General features: G+C 46.1%; 1 protein-coding gene across 1 annotated transcript; it reads left to right on the top strand.

The window, feature by feature from the left end:
* The first annotated feature begins 902 nt into the window (after positions 1–902).
* LOC310795784 (guanine nucleotide-binding protein G(q) subunit alpha-like) lies at positions 903–18,142 on the top strand. Its single transcript, XM_083657857.1, has 8 exons — positions 903–1,230; positions 1,485–1,695; positions 2,647–2,831; positions 10,118–10,272; positions 10,591–10,719; positions 15,092–15,221; positions 15,826–15,979; positions 16,205–18,142. The coding sequence occupies exons 2-8, from the start codon at positions 1,560–1,562 to the stop codon at positions 16,393–16,395; spliced, it is 1,080 nt and encodes a 359-aa protein (XP_083513983.1). The 5' UTR covers positions 903–1,230; positions 1,485–1,559; the 3' UTR covers positions 16,396–18,142.
* The last annotated feature ends 980 nt before the right edge of the window (positions 18,143–19,122 follow it).

Genomic DNA, 19,122 nt, shown 5'->3' with positions numbered 1-19,122 from the left:
GGTCCGAGTAAAATGTTCTATGGTCTCTCCTGATTCTAAATATATCTAAACCCGTTTGGTTTGAACAAGTACAACTATTTTTATAAGCATTTTACAAAATGTCTATGGGAAAGTAAATGGCGGATGAAAATCTCTTGTACAGTGCTGAAGCAGGAAGTGACGTTCACTTTGGCTCTATTAGGGAAAATTGAAAAACCTGCTCTGTCACTTCCTTCATGTGAAGTTTCAACCCGTTGCAGAGAGAAATGGATTGCGCAGCGGCACATCGTCGAGTGATGTCATGCCCCACATTCATAAAATTGTGGCCAGAGCAATGACATCGTTGAGTGGTGGCACTGGTGACTGATGTCATACCCACTGATATGATGTCATGCACCACAATCGTTGAGTGGGCCAGTGGTGACTGATGTCATAGACATTGTGACATCAGTGATGGCATATACGTTGTGACATTATCAGTGACAGCAGGGATGTTAATATAGACTGTCATCAGTGATGTCACTTGAGCAATTGTGATGTCATCAGTGAATTATGGCTGACAACAGTTGCCTCACACAGCACTCTGGTTCAACCCGGCAGTTTGTGAAATAAGTCTGAAGCCAGTTGCACAACAGCATAATGTGATACTTGGGATTTACGTTACGGATTAAATTTTTTAACAGCTCATTATTATTGGATTGCATTTTAAAGTAACCTTCCCAATCCCCAACCCTGGTCATGCTCATATTCTTATTCTATAAATGACAGGCTCAACAAATCTGAACGTTTCCTGCTTTTGCTTATATCCGGTTATAACTACAGTGTTCTCACATGTATCCGTGGTTTCTGTTTACCACCGGAAATGAGTTGCTATGTATGTAATGTAATCCAGTGGACGAGCCTTTCCCATCAGAGCACTGCCCTCCATCAGAGCACTGCCCTCCACTCCGCTCCGTCACATGCTTTGTGTTCAGCCCGGACACACAGCCAGGCAGGCGGGCAGCAGGCAGCGGGACACCACGGTGCTGCTGCTGGTCACAGACGGGACAACAACAACGCCAACTGGACACCGACAGACAGGGTGAAGAAGACGAATTAAGTCCGTGTCATGTCAGCTTTTCATTAACCTCGGACAATGACTTTCGCCTTTTTGTTGTTCGCTTTTGGAAGAAGCGCTATTAAGTAAAAACTCCGCCATATTCAGGCCACCACGCCCGGACTGAACTCAACCAGCACCGCCACCGTCCAGAGGTAAAGTAAAGACTCGCTGCTGCTTAAGTTGCAGTCTTTTACTTGTTGCACAAAGTTTCAGGAACATATCAAGGTAATAATAATGGCTGTTGAGGAGACTTGAGCTCCTTCAAACCTTACTATTGCCAACATAATTATTGACCCGTTACACGCTACACGTTATGTAGGCTATATATATGCCTGGCCGATAGATAGGCAGGCAGGCCTATTTGTCTGTGCTATTTCCTATAGCATTACTGTGTGCTTGGTCACAGGCCCGTGGCGTCACCTCACCTCGCCCCCCCAGAAGGTGAAGTGTTGTCGGGGACAGGTCACAGGTCACAGGAGGGATGACTCTGGGCTCCGTGGGGGCCTGCTGCCTCAGCGAGGAGGGCAAGGAGGCTCGCAGGATCAACCACGAGATCGAGAGGCAGCTGCGTCGGGACAAGAAGGACTCCCGACGGGAATTCAAGCTCCTCTTGCTGGGTAAAAAGCGACAAACACACTCTTGTTTATATCAACTTCATCATATATATTCAGCCACCATAAGGCATTTTGGGAAATGGAAAATTCATTTTCAGTTCAGTTGGATGTGGAGGCAATATATATACATACTAAACCAATTGGACTTGTTTCTCAACCAAAATAACTATTTCATAGGTGCTAATATTAAGCTACAGGAATAATGTGTAGCTTATATAGCGTTACGTACTTGGTCAAACTATATCGCAGAAAATCCTATAGTAATACCTACAGTAGGTCCTACCAGACAGGGTTTATTATTGAAATGTCAGGGAAACAAAGCATGAATATGTTATGACCAAAACAGCATGAACGCTTGCCTGCCTTGGACATGGCTATTTGTGAAATGATTGACTCTTCAGTAAGTAGATCACCACCCTGTTAGGTTCAAAAGTCAATATATCTAGTTGAGGCGACCACCGAGCAACCTAGACACACTTTGAACAAAAAACTAAAAATGGGTCGTGCACAAATCCTTTAAAACGGCCTAAATCGTGTTAGTGTGTCCTGGGCGTTAGGACTTAATGGCATTCTTTTATTTTCACTTATTTTTTTATTATCATTTACACTGAGTGTCTAAACATACACAGGTTACTTTCAAACACAGGTTACTTTAAAAATATGTAAAAACAAAACCTACACGAAAGAAAAGCACTCTGAGAAATTTGAGACCAAAGAGCAAGAACAAAACCTTGACAAATTATGTCCAAAATTGGACAAGACTGAGGCTACATGTTTTTGGGTTTAACACGAAAGTACTAGTAGACGCACGCGCACACACACACACACACACACACACGCACACGCACACACACACACACACGCACGCACACACAGACACACACAGGTACATGAATTATTGTGTGTGTCAGTAGGTGTGTATTACACTAAACGTGTGTGTGTGTCACATGCCAGGGACTGGTGAGAGTGGGAAGAGCACTTTCATCAAGCAGATGAGGATCATCCACGGCTCTGGCTACTCTGAGGAGGACAAGCGAGGCTTCACCATGCTCGTCTACCAGAACATCTTCACCGCCGTGCAGGCCATGGTCCACGCCATGAGCACGCTGCAGATCCCCTACAAGTTTGAACACAACCAGGTAACCACACACACACGTCACACACACTCTGTGCAACAGGGCTTACCGTCTGTGACGAGAAGCGATGCCTTGTGATCGTTTGCACCAGTGTTTAGTTTTGCGTTGCCACTGCCAAGAAAGTGATGTCATGTCTTCTCAATGTGCGCTGTGGGCAGCCAGCCTCGTGAAAAATGTAGGAAGAAGTCAAGCCGCAGGACACAACAAGCCGACGGTCGGCTGTTGGAGATGTCTGGGCTGTTGGTGAGCGTCTGGGCTGTAGTCTTTTGCGATGTCGTGCACCGGCGAGATATATCACTCACTCTGATTGGCTGCTCAGCCGGCGAGATAAATCACTCACTCTGATTGGCTGCTCAGCTGGTTAATATTTGCACGACAACGTGGCCTTCGGGAAAGCCCCCGAGGGCTGTCGCTGCACGATATCACCCGTTTCGTGCGGTTTCTCCTTCCGCCTCATCCTTTCTTCTTCCACAAGCAAAAGACCAGGCGAGGGCTGACGACAACGCCAGCCAGCCAACGCCATTAGCAACTTTTCTTATCAGACATATTCTCGATTAGAAGTAGCTAATATTACGAAACCGCCTGATTGGTGAGCGAGCTGCGTGGTTTGAAAGTGGTAGGCAAACACTGCTTTGTTTCATGTGTTTGGTTTGTGTATATCCACAGTCCTGTAGGTTTCACGCAGGCGCACAGCGTACCGTACGTGCTCGTTGACCCAGGCCCGGTTTTACAGGGGTGCAAAAGCACGCATTGCACCCTTATTTTAATTGTCTGCATGCTCAGTTGAAAAGAGTGGTAAAAAAGAAAAAGAAAAAACGTTTTTTTTTTGTTTTTTTTATATAAATGCTGCAGCTGCACACTTACTGTTTAAACTTGAATTTTAATTGTTGTTTTTCTTTGTTCTTTCATGTGAATTTATGGCTTTTTGGCACCTACATGTAACCTTTTAAGGTTGAGATAATTGTATTATCATTATATGGTCCAAATAACACGGGCGGGCCACCTGGGTCGGCCCGTGCGTGTACCCCTTCCTATCTAGGATGCACCCCTAGTCATCTTGTCTGCGTTGACCGTCGTCGGCTGTAGTCTTTGCGATTTTTTTCAAACGCAACTTTAAGCCTTCGTCGCCGCTCGTTCTTCTCCATCGGCCCGATGTGTCCGGGCCTTTATTAATCATCCAGAAATCCATCCCCTTCATCCCAGCAGCAGGAGCAGATTAATCAGAGGAATGAACTGGCTCAAAATGTGCTGACACCCGTTGGAAGTTGCAGGTACAGTGTAGCGCCGAGAGACTGAAGCCAACACCGTGTTTTTCCTGCTCTTCTGTGACAACACAGATGATGGGAGGAGACACGTCCCACTGGGGCCATCATGGTGCTCCTCAGACCCCTTTACGCTGACTCAGCATGTGGGCTCACAGCCCGAGAAGCTGAGCTGAAGGAAAAGCTGGAGTCAGAAGAACAGAAGTTAAAGTGAAGCTGCAGAGACGCTCCAGTGACAGACAGCATCACACGATGCCAGCAGAATGTGGCCACGGAGGGGACATGAGGAGTGAAACACAGCAGGGTCTGGAGGGCAGAGGTCAGGAGGTTAGGAGTAAAACACAGCAGGGTCTGGAGGGCAGAGAGGTCAGGAGGTTAGGAGTAAAACACAGCAGGGTCTGGAGGGCAGAGAGGTCAGGAGGTTAGGAGTAAAACACAGCAGGGTCTGGAGGGCAGAGAGGTCAGGAGGTTAGGAGTAAAACACAGCAGGGTCTGGAGGGCAGAGAGGTCAGGAGGTTAGGAGTAAAACACAGCAGGGTCTGGAGGGCAGAGAGGTCAGGAGGTTAGGAGTAAAACACAGCAGGGTCTGGAGGTCAGAGGTCAGGAGGGGACATGAGGAGTACAACACAGCAGGGTCTGGAGGGCAGAGAGGTCAGGAGGTTAGGAGTAAAACACAGCAGGGTCTGGAGGGCAGAGAGGTCAGGAGGTTAGGAGTAAAACACAGCAGGGTCTGGAGGGCAGAGAGGTCAGGAGGTTAGGAGTAAAACACAGCAGGGTCTGGAGGTCAGAGGTCAGGAGGTTAGGAGTAAAACACAGCAGGGTCTGGAGGTCAGAGAGGTCAGGAGGTTAGGAGTAAAACACAGCAGGGTCTGGAGGGCAGAGAGGTCAGGAGGTTAGGAGTAAAACACAGCAGGGTCTGGAGGTCAGAGGTCAGGAGGTTAGGAGTGAAACACAGCAGGGTCTGGAGGTCAGAGAGGTCAGGAGGTTAGGAGTAAAACACAGCAGGGTCTGGAGGTCAGAAAGGTCAGGAGGTTAGGAGTGAAACACAGCAAGGTCTGGAGGTCAGGAGGTTAGGAGTAAAACACAGCAGGGTCTGGAGGTCAGAAAGGTCAGGCAGCAACAACAGAGCAGTGAGGAGAATTGGCTGCTACAAGTGAATTGGTCAAGGGGCTTTTGAAAAGAAGGGAACTGGCATCTTTTGATTCTAATTTGAACATAGCTCCAGGGCTAAAAGTAACACGTGACAAGGTATACAATAACATGTCTCGACTGTCTGTTTATAATAACAAAGCTAGGAAGTGGCAACTACATCTGACTGACATACAGTTATCCTCTCAAACTCCACTAAGGAAGTTGGAAAGCCCTCGTGGCTGAGTGGTTAAAGCCGCCTGCTTTGCAATCAGAAGTTCAGTGGTTCGAATCCACCACTGGGTTTTAGCAATCTCTGTCCCAGGCCAGAGCTTCTTTACAGGTCCGGTGCCATGTAACTACATATGAACTACAGTTAAATAGTCTCACTCCACTTTACAGGTCTGTTACCATGTAACTACATATGAACTACAGTTAAATAGTCTCACTCCACTTTACAGGTCTGTTACCATGTAACTACATATGACCTACAGTTAAATAGACTCACTCCATTTTACAGGTCCGGTACCATGTAACTACATATGAACTACAGTTGAAAAGACTCACTCCACTTTACAGGTCCGGTACCATGTAACTACATATGACCTACAGTTGAAAAGACTCACTCCACTTTACAGGTCCGCTACCATGTAACTACATATGACCTACAGTTGAAAAGACTCACTCCACTTTACAGGTCCGGTACCATGTAACTACATATGAACTACAGTTGAAAAGACTCACTCCACTTTACAGGTCCGGTACCATGTAACTACATATGACCTACAGTTGAAAAGACTCACTCCATTTTACAGGTCCGGTACCATGTAACTACATATGACCTACAGTTGAAAAGACTCACTCCACTTTACAGGTCTGTTACAATGTAACTACATATGAACTACAGTTGAACAGACTCACTCCACTTTACAGGTCCAGTACCATGTAACTACATATGAACTACAGTTGAATAGACTCACTCCACTTTACAGGTCCGGTAACATGTAACTACATATGAACTACAGTTGAACAGACTCACTCCATTTTACAGGTCCGTTACAATGTAACTACATATGAACGTCATTTAGAACTATTGGTAATTACTGTGTAATTACATTTGGTGTTCATGTGTAATTACAAATAGTTCATATGTAACTAGGGTACCTGTAAAATAAAGGGTTACCGAACTACCTGTACATCAAACTGCCTTTGTCCAATATGAAACTGAAGTCGTCAGTCAGGAATATTCTGGAGCAGGAAGTTAGGGCAGTTTAGCGATTGGGGAATTCCAAGCAAACAACAATCCAGCAGTTTATAGTCTCAGCAGTGATCATCAGAAGCAGACTTTACAGCTTGATCTGCTCTTGTGTTTGAAGACTCAGAGGTGTGTTTACTGTGTGGAGCTGACTGTGCCATGGTGTGTTTACTGTGTGGAGCTGACTGTGCCATGGTGTGTTTACTGTGTGGAGCTGGCTGTGCCATGGTGTGTTTACTGTGTGGAGCTGACTGTGCCATGGTGTGTTTACTGTGTGGAGCTGGCTGTGCCATGGTGTGTTTACTGTGTGGAGCTGACTGTGCCATGGTGTGTTTACTGTGTGGAGCTGACTGTGCCATGGTGTGTTTACTGTGTGGAGCTGGCTGTGCCATGGTGTGTTTACTGTGTGGAGCTGACTGTGCCATGGTGTGTTTACTGTGTGGAGCTGACTGTGCCATGGTGTGTTTACTGTGTGGAGCTGGCTGTGCCATGGTGTGTTTACTGTGTGGAGCTGGCTGTGCCATGGTGTGTTTACTGTGTGGAGCTGGCTGTGCCATGGTGTGTTTACTGTGTGGAGCTGGCTGTGCCATGGTGTGTTTACTGTGTGGAGCTGGCTGTGCCATGGTGTGTTTACTGTGTGGAGCTGGCTGTGCCATGGTGTGTTTACTGTGTGGAGCTGGCTGTGCCATGGTGTGGTTACTGTGTGGAGCTGGCTGTGCCATGGTGTGTTTACTGTGTGGAGCTGGCTGTGCCATGGTGTGTTTACTGTGTGGAGCTGACTGTGCCATGGTGTGTTTACTGTGTGGAGCTGGCTGTGCCATGGTGTGTTTACTGTGTGGAGCTGGCTGTGCCATGGTGTGTTTACTGTGTGGAGCTGACTGTGCCATGGTGTGTTTACTGTGTGGAGCTGGCTGTGCCATGGTGTGTTTACTGTGTGGAGCTGGCTGTGCCATGGTGTGTTTACTGTGTGGAGCTGACTGTGCCATGGTGTGTTTACTGTGTGGAGCTGGCTGTGCCATGGTGTGTTTACTGTGTGGAGCTGGCTGTGCCATGGTGTGTTTACTGTGTGGAGCTGGCTGTGCCATGTAGGTGTGTTTACTGTGTGGAGCTGGCTGTGCCATGGAGGGGTGTTTACTGTGTGGAGCTGGCTGTGCCATGGTGTGTTTACTGTGTGGAGCTGGCTGTGCCATGGAGGTGTGTTTACTGTGTGGAGCTGGCTGTGCCATGGTGTGTTTACTGTGTGGAGCTGGCTGTGCCATGTAGGTGTGTTTACTGTGTGGAGCTGGCTGTGCCATGGTGTGTTTACTGTGTGGAGCTGGCTGTGCCATGGTGTGTTTACTGTGTGGAGCTGGCTGTGCCATGGTGTGTTTACTGTGTGGAGCTGACTGTGCCATGGTGTGTTTACTGTGTGGAGCTGGCTGTGCCATGGTGTGTTTACTGTGTGGAGCTGGCTGTGCCATGGTGTGTTTACTGTGTGGAGCTGGCTGTGCCATGGTGTGTTTACTGTGTGGAGCTGGCTGTGCCATGGTGTGGTTACTGTGTGGAGCTGGCTGTGCCATGGTAAGACATATGAAGGTGTGTTTACTGTGTGGAGCTGGCTGTGCCATGGTGTGGTTACTGTGTGGAGCTGGCTGTGCCATGGGAAGACATATGAAGGTGTGTTTACTGTGTGGAGCTGGCTGTGCCATGGGAAGACATATGAAGGTGTGTTTACTGTGTGGAGCTGGCTGTGCCATGGGAAGACATATGAAAGTGTGTTTACTGTGTGGAGCTGGCTGTGCCATGGGAAGACATATGAAGGTGTGTTTACTGTGTGGAGCTGGCTGTGCCATGGGAAGACATATGAAGGTGTGTTTACTGTGTGGAGCTGGCTGTGCCATGGGAAGACATGAGAGGAAAAAGCCTCCATACTTTTAATGAACAGCTGAGGTGGGACAGCAGCACGGCTGGAAAGTGCTACTCTCTGTCTCTGTGGAAGTTAATTGCTGCTGATTGTAGACACATCCACCTCTTCTGCAGGCTGCAGGCTGTTCCAAGCCAGTCAGCCATTGTTGTTGAGATTGTCTATGAACGTGGGCGGAGTCTGAGCCGTACCTCCTCTGGTGGACATTGGTCAGCAGTAGTAAGGGTAGTGTAGATGAGTGTGGGTCTTCTCAGGGTTGAAAGCAGGTGTGGATGGAGGTGGTCCTATATACACACACAGCAACCGTTTTGAGGTAGTAAAGCAGGTGTAACCAATGCCATTAAATGATGGTTCCGTTCCATTTAGGTGTTCCAGTGCCAGGGCCCTCGTTAATATGATTGGTTACATCTGTTTTACTTCCTGCTTTACCACCTCCAAAACGGTTGCTGTGAATAGGGCCTATGGTGGTTCTGGCCCGAACCTGCTATAATCCAATTAAACACACGTGATGGGAGGCGCCCACTTGGGATGGCCAATAACATCCCCAATAACATTTAATGACAGGTGCTCACCCTAGATAGCACAGCCAATAACATCCCCAATAACATTTAATGATGGGTGCTCACCCTAGATAGCACAGCCAATAACATCCCCAATAACATTTAATGACGTGTGCTCACCCTAGATAGCACAGCCAATAACATCCCCAATAACATTTAATGATGGGTGCTCACCCTAGATAGCACAGCCAATAACATCCCCAATAACATTTAATGACGTGTGCTCACCCTAGATAGCACAGCCAATAACATCCCCAATAACATTTAATGACGTGTGCTCACCCTAGATAGCACAGCCAATAACATCCCCAATAACATTTAATGATGGGTGCTCACCCTAGATAGCACAGCCAATAACATCCCCAATAACATTTAATGACAGGTGCTCACCCTAGATAGCACAGCCAATAACATCCCCAATAACATTTAATGATGGGTGCTCACCCTAGATAGCACAGCCAATAACATCCCCAATAACATTTAATGATGGGTGCTCACCCTAGATAGCACAGCCAATAACATCCCCAATAACATTTAATGACGGGTGCTCACCCTAGATAGCACAGCAAATATTAACACCAATGTCATTCATAGTCTGTGACAGTGCTGCATGGATTTTTATGCCTCCGCCGGCGATAGCCAGACCGGAGGCATTATGGATCCGGGTTGTCCGTCCGTACGTACGTATGTCCGTTCGTTAACGCGATATCTGAGGAACGCCTTGATGGAATTTCATCAAATTTGCCTCAAACATCGACTTGGAATCAAGGATGAACTGATTAGATTTTCGTGGTCAAAGGTCAAGGTCACTGTGACCTCTCCAACGCCATTTTCAAGCTTGTTAACGCCATATCTCAGGAATGCCTTGACGGAATTTCATCAAATTTGCCTCAAACATTAACTTGGCCTCAAGGATGAACTGATTACATTTTGGTGGTCAAAGTTCAAGGTCACTGTAACCTCACACACCCAATTTCCAAGCTCTGTAACGCAACATCACAGGAGCGCTTTGACGGAATTTCTTCCAATTTGCCTCAAATGGCGATTTGGACTCAAGAATGAACTAATGGCAGAGGCATAAGTCCGCGTTGCGGTCGTTCTAGTTACATAGATTTTAAAGTAAGAATACATGTGAGTCATAGTCTCTGATCTGTCTGTGTCTTCTTCCTCTTGTTGCTCAGGCCTGTGCGAGTACTGTCTGCGAGGTGGACGTGGAGAAAGTCACAACATTAAGCAACCCATATGTGGACGCCATCAAGAGTCTGTGGAACGACCCGGGCATTCAGGAATGTTACCATCGGAAGAGGGAATACCAGCTGTCAGACTCCACCAAATAGTGAGTGTAAACAGACTAATAACTCATCGGGCTTTGCCAAATAGTTTCCACTGTCTCCAATGCCAGTTTCCTGCTTCATCCAATCAGGACGATCAGGTGAGGGGACAGCGTTTATTCCATTTCAGATTGTTGACACTGGAGTGTAAGAACACTGGAGTCTAAGAACACTTATTTAAATGCTGTCCATGGCATTAATTACACTGAAGCGGCTCAAATGGAAACATATGTGACTTTTGATATTTCACAATAAAAGTCCCTCCGTCCCTCCCCAGGTTCTGTACTGTTGTTCTTCATCTTGTTTCCTCTTCCTGCTTGTAGCTATCTGAATGCCTTGGACCGCATTGCCGATGCTTCTTATGTGCCGACGCAGCAGGATGTGCTGAGAGTCAGGGTTCCCACAACAGGTATTATAGAGTACCCCTTTGACCTCCAGAATGTGGTCTTCAGGTGAGCTCCTTCAGACACCTGTACTGTCCCATCTGACACACTGATCACAATATGTGTGTAGCTTCAGACACCTGTACTGTCCCATCTGACACACTGATCACAATATGTGCTCCTTCAGACACCTGTACTGTCCCATCTGACACACTGATCACATTATGTGTGTAGCTTCAGACACCTGTACTGTCCCATCTGACACACTGATCACTTTATGTGTGTAGCTTCAGACACCTGTACTGTCCCATCTGACACACTGATCACTTTATGTGTGTAGCTTCAGACACCTGTACTGTCCCATCTGACACACTGATCACAATATGTGTTTAGCTTCAGACACCTGTACTGTCCCATCTGACACACTGATCACAATATGTGTGTAGCTTCAGACACCTGTACTGTCCCATCTGACACACTGATCACAATATGTGTGTAGCTTCAGACACCTGTACTGTCCCATCTGACACACTGATCACAATATGTGTGTAGCTTCAGACACCTGTACTGTCCCATCTGACACACTGATCACAATATGTGTGTAGCTTCAGACACCTGTACTGTCCCATCTGACACACTGATCACATTATGTGTGTAGCTTCAGACACCTGTACTGTCCCATCTGACACACTGATCACAATATGTGTGTAGCTTCAGACACCTGTACTGTCCCATCTGACACACTGATCACAATATGTGTGTAGCTTCAGACACCTGTACTGTCCCATCTGACACACTGATCACATTATGTGTGTAGCTTCAGACACCTGTACTGTCCCATCTGACACACTGATCACATTATGTGTGTAGCTTCAGACACCTGTACTGTCCCATCTGACACACTGATCACAATATGTGTGTAGCTTCAGACACCTGTACTGTCCCATCTGACACACTGATCACAATATGTGTGTAGCTTCAGACACCTGTACTGTCCCATCTGACACACTGATCACAATATGTGTGTAGCTTCAGACACCTGTACTGTCCCATCTGACACACTGATCACAATATGTGTGTAGCTTCAGACACCTGTACTGTCCCATCTGACACACTGATCACAATATGTGTGTAGCTTCAGACACCTGTACTGTCCCATCTGACACACTGATCACATTATGTGTGTAGCTTCAGACACCTGTACTGTCCCATCTGACACACTGATCACATTATGTGTGTAGCTTCAGACACCTGTACTGTCCCATCTGACACACTGATCACAATATGTGTGTAGCTTCAGACACCTGTACTGTCCCATCTGACACACTGATCACAATATGTGTGTAGCTTCAGACACCTGTACTGTCCCATCTGACACACTGATCACATTATGTGTTTAGCTTCAGACACCTGTACTGTCCCATCTGACACACTGATCACAATATGTGTGTAGCTTCAGACACCTGTACTGTCCCATCTGACACACTGATCACAATATGTGTGTAGCTTCAGACACCTGTACTGTCCCATCTGACACACTGATCACAATAAGTGTGCTCCTTCAGACACCTGTACTGTCCCATCTGACACACTGATCACAATATGTGTGTAGCTTCAGACACCTGTACTGTCCCATCTGACACACTGATCACAATATGTGTGTAGCTTCAGACACCTGTACTGTCCCATCTGACACACTGATCACATTATGTGCTCCTTCAGACACCTGTACTGTCCCATCTGACACACTGATCACAATATGTGTGTAGCTTCAGACACCTGTACTGTCCCATCTGACACACTGATCACAATATGTGTGTAGCTTCAGACACCTGTACTGTCCCATCTGACACACTGATCACAATATGTGTGTAGCTTCAGACACCTGTACTGTCCCATCTGACACACTGATCACAATATGTGTGTAGCTTCAGACACCTGTACTGTCCCATCTGACACACTGATCACATTATGTGTGTAGCTTCAGACACCTGTACTGTCCCATCTGACACACTGATCACAATATGTGTGTAGCTTCAGACACCTGTACTGTCCCATCTGACACACTGATCACATTATGTGCTCCTTCAGACACCTGTACTGTCCCATCTTACACACTGATCACAATATGTGTGTAGCTTCAGACACCTGTACTGTCCCATCTGACACACTGATCACAATATGTGTGTAGCTTCAGACACCTGTACTGTCCCATCTGACACTGATCACATTATGTGTGTAGCTTCAGACACCTGTACTGTCCCATCTGACACACTGATCACAATGTGTGTAGCTTCAGACACCTGTACTGTCCCATCTGACACACTGATCACATTATGTGTGTAGCTTCAGACACCTGTACTGTCCCATCTGACACACTGATCACAATATGTGTGTAGCTTCAGACACCTGTACTGTCCCATCTGACACACTGATCACAATATGTGTGTAGCTTCAGACACCTGTACTGTCCCATCTGACACACTGATCACAATATGTGTGTAGCTTCAGACACCTGTACTGTCCCATCTGACACACTGATCACATTATGTGTGTAGCTTCAGACACCTGTACTGTCCCATCTGACACACTGATCACATTATGTGTGTAGCTTCAGACACCTGTACTGTCCCATCTGACACACTGATCATAATATGTGTGTAGCTTCAGACACCTGTACTGTCCCATCTGACACACTGATCACAATATGTGTGTAGCTTCAGACACCTGTACTGTCCCATCTGACACACTGATCACAATATGTGTGTAGCTTCAGACACCTGTACTGTCCCATCTGACACACTGATCACATTATGTGTGTAGCTTCAGACACCTGTACTGTCCCATCTGACACACTGATCATATTATGTGTGTAGCTTCAGACACCTGTACTGTCCCATCTGACACACTGATCACATTATGTGTGTAGCTTCAGACACCTGTACTGTCCCATCTGACACACTGATCACAATATGTGTGTAGCTTCAGACACCTGTACTGTCCCATCTGACACACTGATCATAATATGTGTGTAGCTTCAGACACCTGTACTGTCCCATCTGACACACTGATCACATTATGTGTGTAGCTTCAGACACCTGTACTGTCCCATCTTACACACTGATCACAATATGTGTGTAGCTTCAGACACCTGTACTGTCCCATCTGACACACTGATCACATTGTGTGTAGCTTCAGACACCTGTACTGTCCCATCTGACACACTGATCACATGTGTGTAGCTTCAGACACCTGTACTGTCCCATCTGACACACTGATCACATAATGTGTGTAGCTTCAGACACCTGTACTGTCCCATCTGACACACTGATCACATTATGTGTGTAGCTTCAGACACCTGTACTGTCCCATCTGACACACTGATCACAATATGTGTGTAGCTTCAGACACCTGTACTGTCCCATCTGACACACTGATCACAATATGTGTGTAGCTTCAGACACCTGTACTGTCCCATCTGACACACTGATCACAATATGTGTGTAGCTTCAGACACCTGTACTGTCCCATCTGACACACTGATCACAATATGTGTGTAGCTTCAGACACCTGTACTGTCCCATCTGACACACTGATCACATTATGTGTGTAGCTTCAGACACCTGTACTGTCCCATCTGACACACTGATCACATTATGTGTGTAGCTTCAGACACCTGTACTGTCCCATCTGACACACTGATCACATTATGTGTGTAGCTTCAGACACCTGTACTGTCCCATCTGACACACTGATCATAATATGTGTGTAGCTGTTTTCAGCTGTATAGGACGCGTCTGTCTTATGTCTTCGCTATCCTATTGGCTGCCTTCTTACTGATACAGTATATACATATATATGTGTGTGTGTGTGTGTGTAAATGTGTATGGCAGATTTTCTCTCTTGTGCGCTTCACTGATCTTCGTCTGTGTCTAGGAAGTAGGGTGTCCGTGGGTCTGAAAACATCTTAAAAGGAATGATTGAAAATGAGGTCTTAAAAAAAAAAAGTCTTAAATCCAGTTATTGGAGGTTTTATGTTCTTGACCATGTAATAACAGATTTCCTTGCTCTGCATTAGTAGTATAATGTGATAATGTGGATGACATCTGTTTTACTTCACACGGTTGTAGTTCATGTCCCTTAACGATGGTGTCTTTCTTATTCTGGCCATTTCTAGTTTCATTCGCTGCGTTCAATTAATTTTAAGGGTAGCAATAAAAACACATGCTCTGAAAACAAACTTGCTTGATGGCAAATATCGCACATGTGTTCATTGCATTTTAGTTGTCATGACAGTGTAATAAAAGTGTTCAATGTTTTAAACCCTTAGCACACATAATTATGCAATGAAAAGATAGTAATAATAATACAGACAATACAGCTCTCTGTGGATGATGGGTAACGTAATGGTGCTCCTCACTGAAACGCTCTCTGCTTGCAGGATGGTGGATGTGGGCGGTCAGCGCTCAGAGCGGAGGAAGTGGATCCACTGCTTTGAGAAGGTCACCTCCATCATGTTCCTGGTGGCCCTCAGCGAGTACGACCAGGTCCTTGTGGAGTCCATCAACGAGGTGAGCTGTCCACAAAATGTTGAATTTACCCCTAATTTGCCCCTATCAATGGATTCAGTCCAGAAGAATTCCCCAGAGACTGAATCTGTGCACTTCCTCTCTACACGTCACAATGTGGACGTTCAGTGACGGATCATCAAGTAGTCATCTGGAGCGACACAATGAGACATTGTTCCAGTGATGCTGCTGTTGAATAAGTCCAAACCTGTTATGTGAAGATGATGACCTAGATAGAGCCCAACACTAAACCTGGATTCTCTCTCTCTCTCTTTTCATGCTCCGTCTGCCTCTCTCTACCCCTCTCTCTATCTCTATATGAGCTTATCTCTATTCTCTACTCGCATCGATAGGCCTGAACTTGACCCTGTTTTGTGGCAGTGTGGGTTGCTCGCCTGCAGGGGGAGCTCTTTAGTCGCTGTATTCAGCAGTGCACACCTCTCTGTGGAGGTGGTTGTCGGCTCGATGAGACTGCAGCCCACAGGATTTGCATAGACACACACGCACAGTGCTGAGCTGATGTGTGTGTGTGTGTGTGTGTGTGTGTGTGTGTGTGTGTTTGTGCTGATCTCCTGAGATGTTTGTGCTTCTGTGTTTCTCTCCCAAGAATCGAATGGAGGAAAGCAAAGCTTTGTTCCGGACAATAATAACCTACAAGTGGTTCGAAGAATCCTCCGTCATCTTGTTCCTGAACAAGATCGACTTACTGGAGGAGAAAATCATGTTTTCACATTTGGTCGACTACTTCCCTGAATATGCCGGTGAGAGAGAACTTTTCCACTTGGACTACACAATCCTGGCCAAATAAACACTTCACGAACGCCCGATGGTTATTGATATATCTGTAATACAATTTGCTAAGGCTGTTCAAATGGATTCGATTGTGTGTCCCAGTCCTGCTGTTCTTGTTTCATGAAGGAGATGATACAGCTATAGGGAAAACTCATACAGCCACTTTACTTTGCCTCTCTGTCTTCTTCCTCCAGGTCCCCAACGGGACGTCAAGGCAGGGAGGGACTTCATCCTGAAGATGTTTGTGGATCTGAATCCAGACGCGAAAAAGATCGTCTACTCCCACTTCACCTGTGCCACGGACACGGAGAACATTCGATTTGTCTTCCACGCTGTCAAAGACTACATCCTGCATATCAACCTGCAGGAGTACAACCTGGTGTGAAGTGTTGCTTCTGCTTGGTCCAGCTGGCTGTGAGGAGAGCCAGGGGGTCACTGTGCACTGGACTCCAGCGTGCCTCACGCTGCTGTAGAACACTATCATCCAACCACGGGGAGAATTGAGAAACGGCAGAGCCTGTCGCCAAACGACTGCACTTCCCATGTATTTCAATTTTTCTTTTTAGGCTGTTTGAAGATGGATGTCTTCAGCTATAATGAAGAAGTATATCAAGTGAAATTGTGCCTTGTCGAGGACGGTGTGCACTGTGACTTTTATGGAGCTCGTTGTGAACAATTCCAAGCACTAACAGTGTAAACAAACACTAGACAGGAACAGTATTTTTGGCATCACACGTCTCTGTTCTCCTAAAGGGAACCTGTGGAAGGAGAGAACTGCTATGCAGCAGCACATCACTAACCTAAGCTGGGCATAGTTTATTTTTGTATGTTTAAAACGAGGGGTTTAAAATAAGTATTTCAATGATTAGTTTGTATCTTGATTTGATGGGCAAAGAGTCATAATTATCACTTAGGACACGGTCACACTCTCATACAGATTATTCATTTGCACATTGTACACTTTCGTTTTTTTTTTTTCTACCATTGGTATTCATGTTGCTATGTAAATGTGTATCTGGTATTCATGTTGCTATGTAAATGTGTATCTGGTATTCATGTTGCTATGTAAATGTGTATCTCCCTCAGTCGGATACTGATCAGTTGCACAACCACATTCCAAATTTTACTTGACTTTGTACACTTGGCATTTGTCTGAGACGGCATTGTCCAGTGTTAAACCATCCATTTTTTCTGAGACGGCATTGTCCAGTGTTAAACCATTCATTTTTTCTGAGATGGCATTGTCCAGTGTTAAACCATTGCATGTGAGCACAACATGAATGATGTAATTTGACATACAGTTCAATCTAAGGGAATGTTACTGTTGTCACTTTTACTAGATTTGGCTCCTTTTTTAAAATCTATATTATAATGTTGCAATTCAGGGACCATTTTTGATTGGATTATTAAGTAATTTTCTCGTCTAAAAATCACGTGTGAAAATGGCTGTAAGTGTTGCCCCGTCATATACCTCCTTGCACTTTTTAAATGTCACATGGTACAGTCATTTCATAAGCCCCGCCCCCTCCCCAAGCACCTGTCAAATAAGTGGGTGGTGTCTAATTCTTCTACTCTTGATCCAGATTCATGTTAAATAATTTCTGTCCAAGTTAACCCTTTGATAGCTGATGCAGCATTTGCGTGTATATCCCTCATTTGTGTGTCTATCCCTTTAAGACGCGGTTTGCGGTCTTAAAGGGATACACACACAAATGCTGCATCAGGTATCAATGGGTTAATGAATACTGGGATAATCAGGATGTTCTTGGCACTAATGGTTAATATACGACCATTGTCTTGTTTGTAAAAGTAATTACCGTCTAATTTTTATGTTTGAGTCATATTTCACATTAGTCATTGTAACGCCTGGGCCACACCAGAAGCTTCTCCATCGCAGTGCATCAGAAACAGACCAGACACGGAAACTCTCGCTGCGGGACACGAGAAGGACGCGACGTGTGATCGCTCTCCCCTGAACAAGGATGACGTGTGATCGGTCTCCCCTGAACAAGGACGGCAAAATGAAACTGCCTCTGTGATGCGACGCTTCCGCGATGGAGACAATTCTGGTGTGTCCGCGCGCCATCATGCATTCATACTCATACAATCATCTAATGTGTGTGTGTGTGTGTGTGTGTGTGTTTTTAGCATGAATGAATGAATAAATAGCCATTTATTCATTGATTGCTCAGGTCTTCATTCGTTGTGCAGCTATCTGCAGGGGTGCTCTTACCATTAGGCAAAGGTAGGTACTGCCTTGGGCCCCACAAAAGACAGGACTAATGTTAACTTGTTTTTTAATAAATCTTCACCCCTGTTTTTGTTACAGTAAATAGACCCTTTACACGGGGGCCATTTTGTGTCGAAAATGCAGGGTAAACGGGTACAAGCAAAATACTAATGAGGGTTTCATACTTCCAATCATGGAAGTTGTAAACTGTTTTGCTTGTACCTGTGTTTACCCTGCCTTTTCGACACAAAATGGCCCCCTGTGAAAAGGGTCTATTTCAATCATTGAGTGGTCACTCCCCTACTCAGTCTGGCTATAGTGATATTGCTAGTGAGTTTGCCACTTGACATTTAGCTAATTTTCCTCACCACTGTATCAGTAACGTTAGCTGAGAAAGAGAACTTAACAATTTAATTACTACCTCCCCTATCTCCTCTCCTCTTCTCCTCCCCTCCCCTCTTCTCTCCTCTTCTCTCCCCTCCTCCCCTCTCTCCTCTTCTCTCCCCTCCCCTCCTCTTCTCTCCCCCTCCTCTCCTCTCCAGCAGCCTCTCTGGTTCCCCCCACCCACCCCAGTCAGCGGTCACCTTTTATACACGGTCCCAAACAGCGCAGGACAACGCGATTGGCTGGCTCAGATTTGAACAGAGCCAGCCAATCGCGTTATCCTGTGATGACATAATGTCCTGTGCCCCATGACCGGATGGCCCATATATGGACTTCCTCCCCCCGATTGGCTCGACTGCACTATCTGTCAGATCTGCGTGATTTCTATTCGCAACAACCACGCCCTGTGCCCGCCTACGCAGCAGTCAAGCGCCAGGATTGGCCAGGCGCCCATGCTCACGGTGAGACTGACAAGGTGAAGGCCACAACAGACTCGTA

Source organism: Poromitra crassiceps (assembly GCF_964638095.1).
Source record: "Poromitra crassiceps genome assembly, chromosome: 21".
Taxonomy (NCBI): Eukaryota; Metazoa; Chordata; class Actinopteri; order Beryciformes; family Melamphaidae; genus Poromitra; species Poromitra crassiceps.
This window is presented reverse-complemented; position numbering and strand designations above follow the sequence as displayed.

Coding starts and splice junctions, on each gene's coding strand:
- LOC310795784 (XM_083657857.1), top strand. CDS start 1,560: ATGACTCTGGGCTCCGTGGGGGCCTGCTGCCTCAGCGAGGAGGGCAAG. Junction 1,696..2,646: donor ATTCAAGCTCCTCTTGCTGG/GTAAAAAGCGAC, acceptor GTCACATGCCAG/GGACTGGTGAGAGTGGGAAG. Junction 10,720..15,091: donor CTCCAGAATGTGGTCTTCAG/GTGAGCTCCTTC, acceptor CTCTGCTTGCAG/GATGGTGGATGTGGGCGGTC.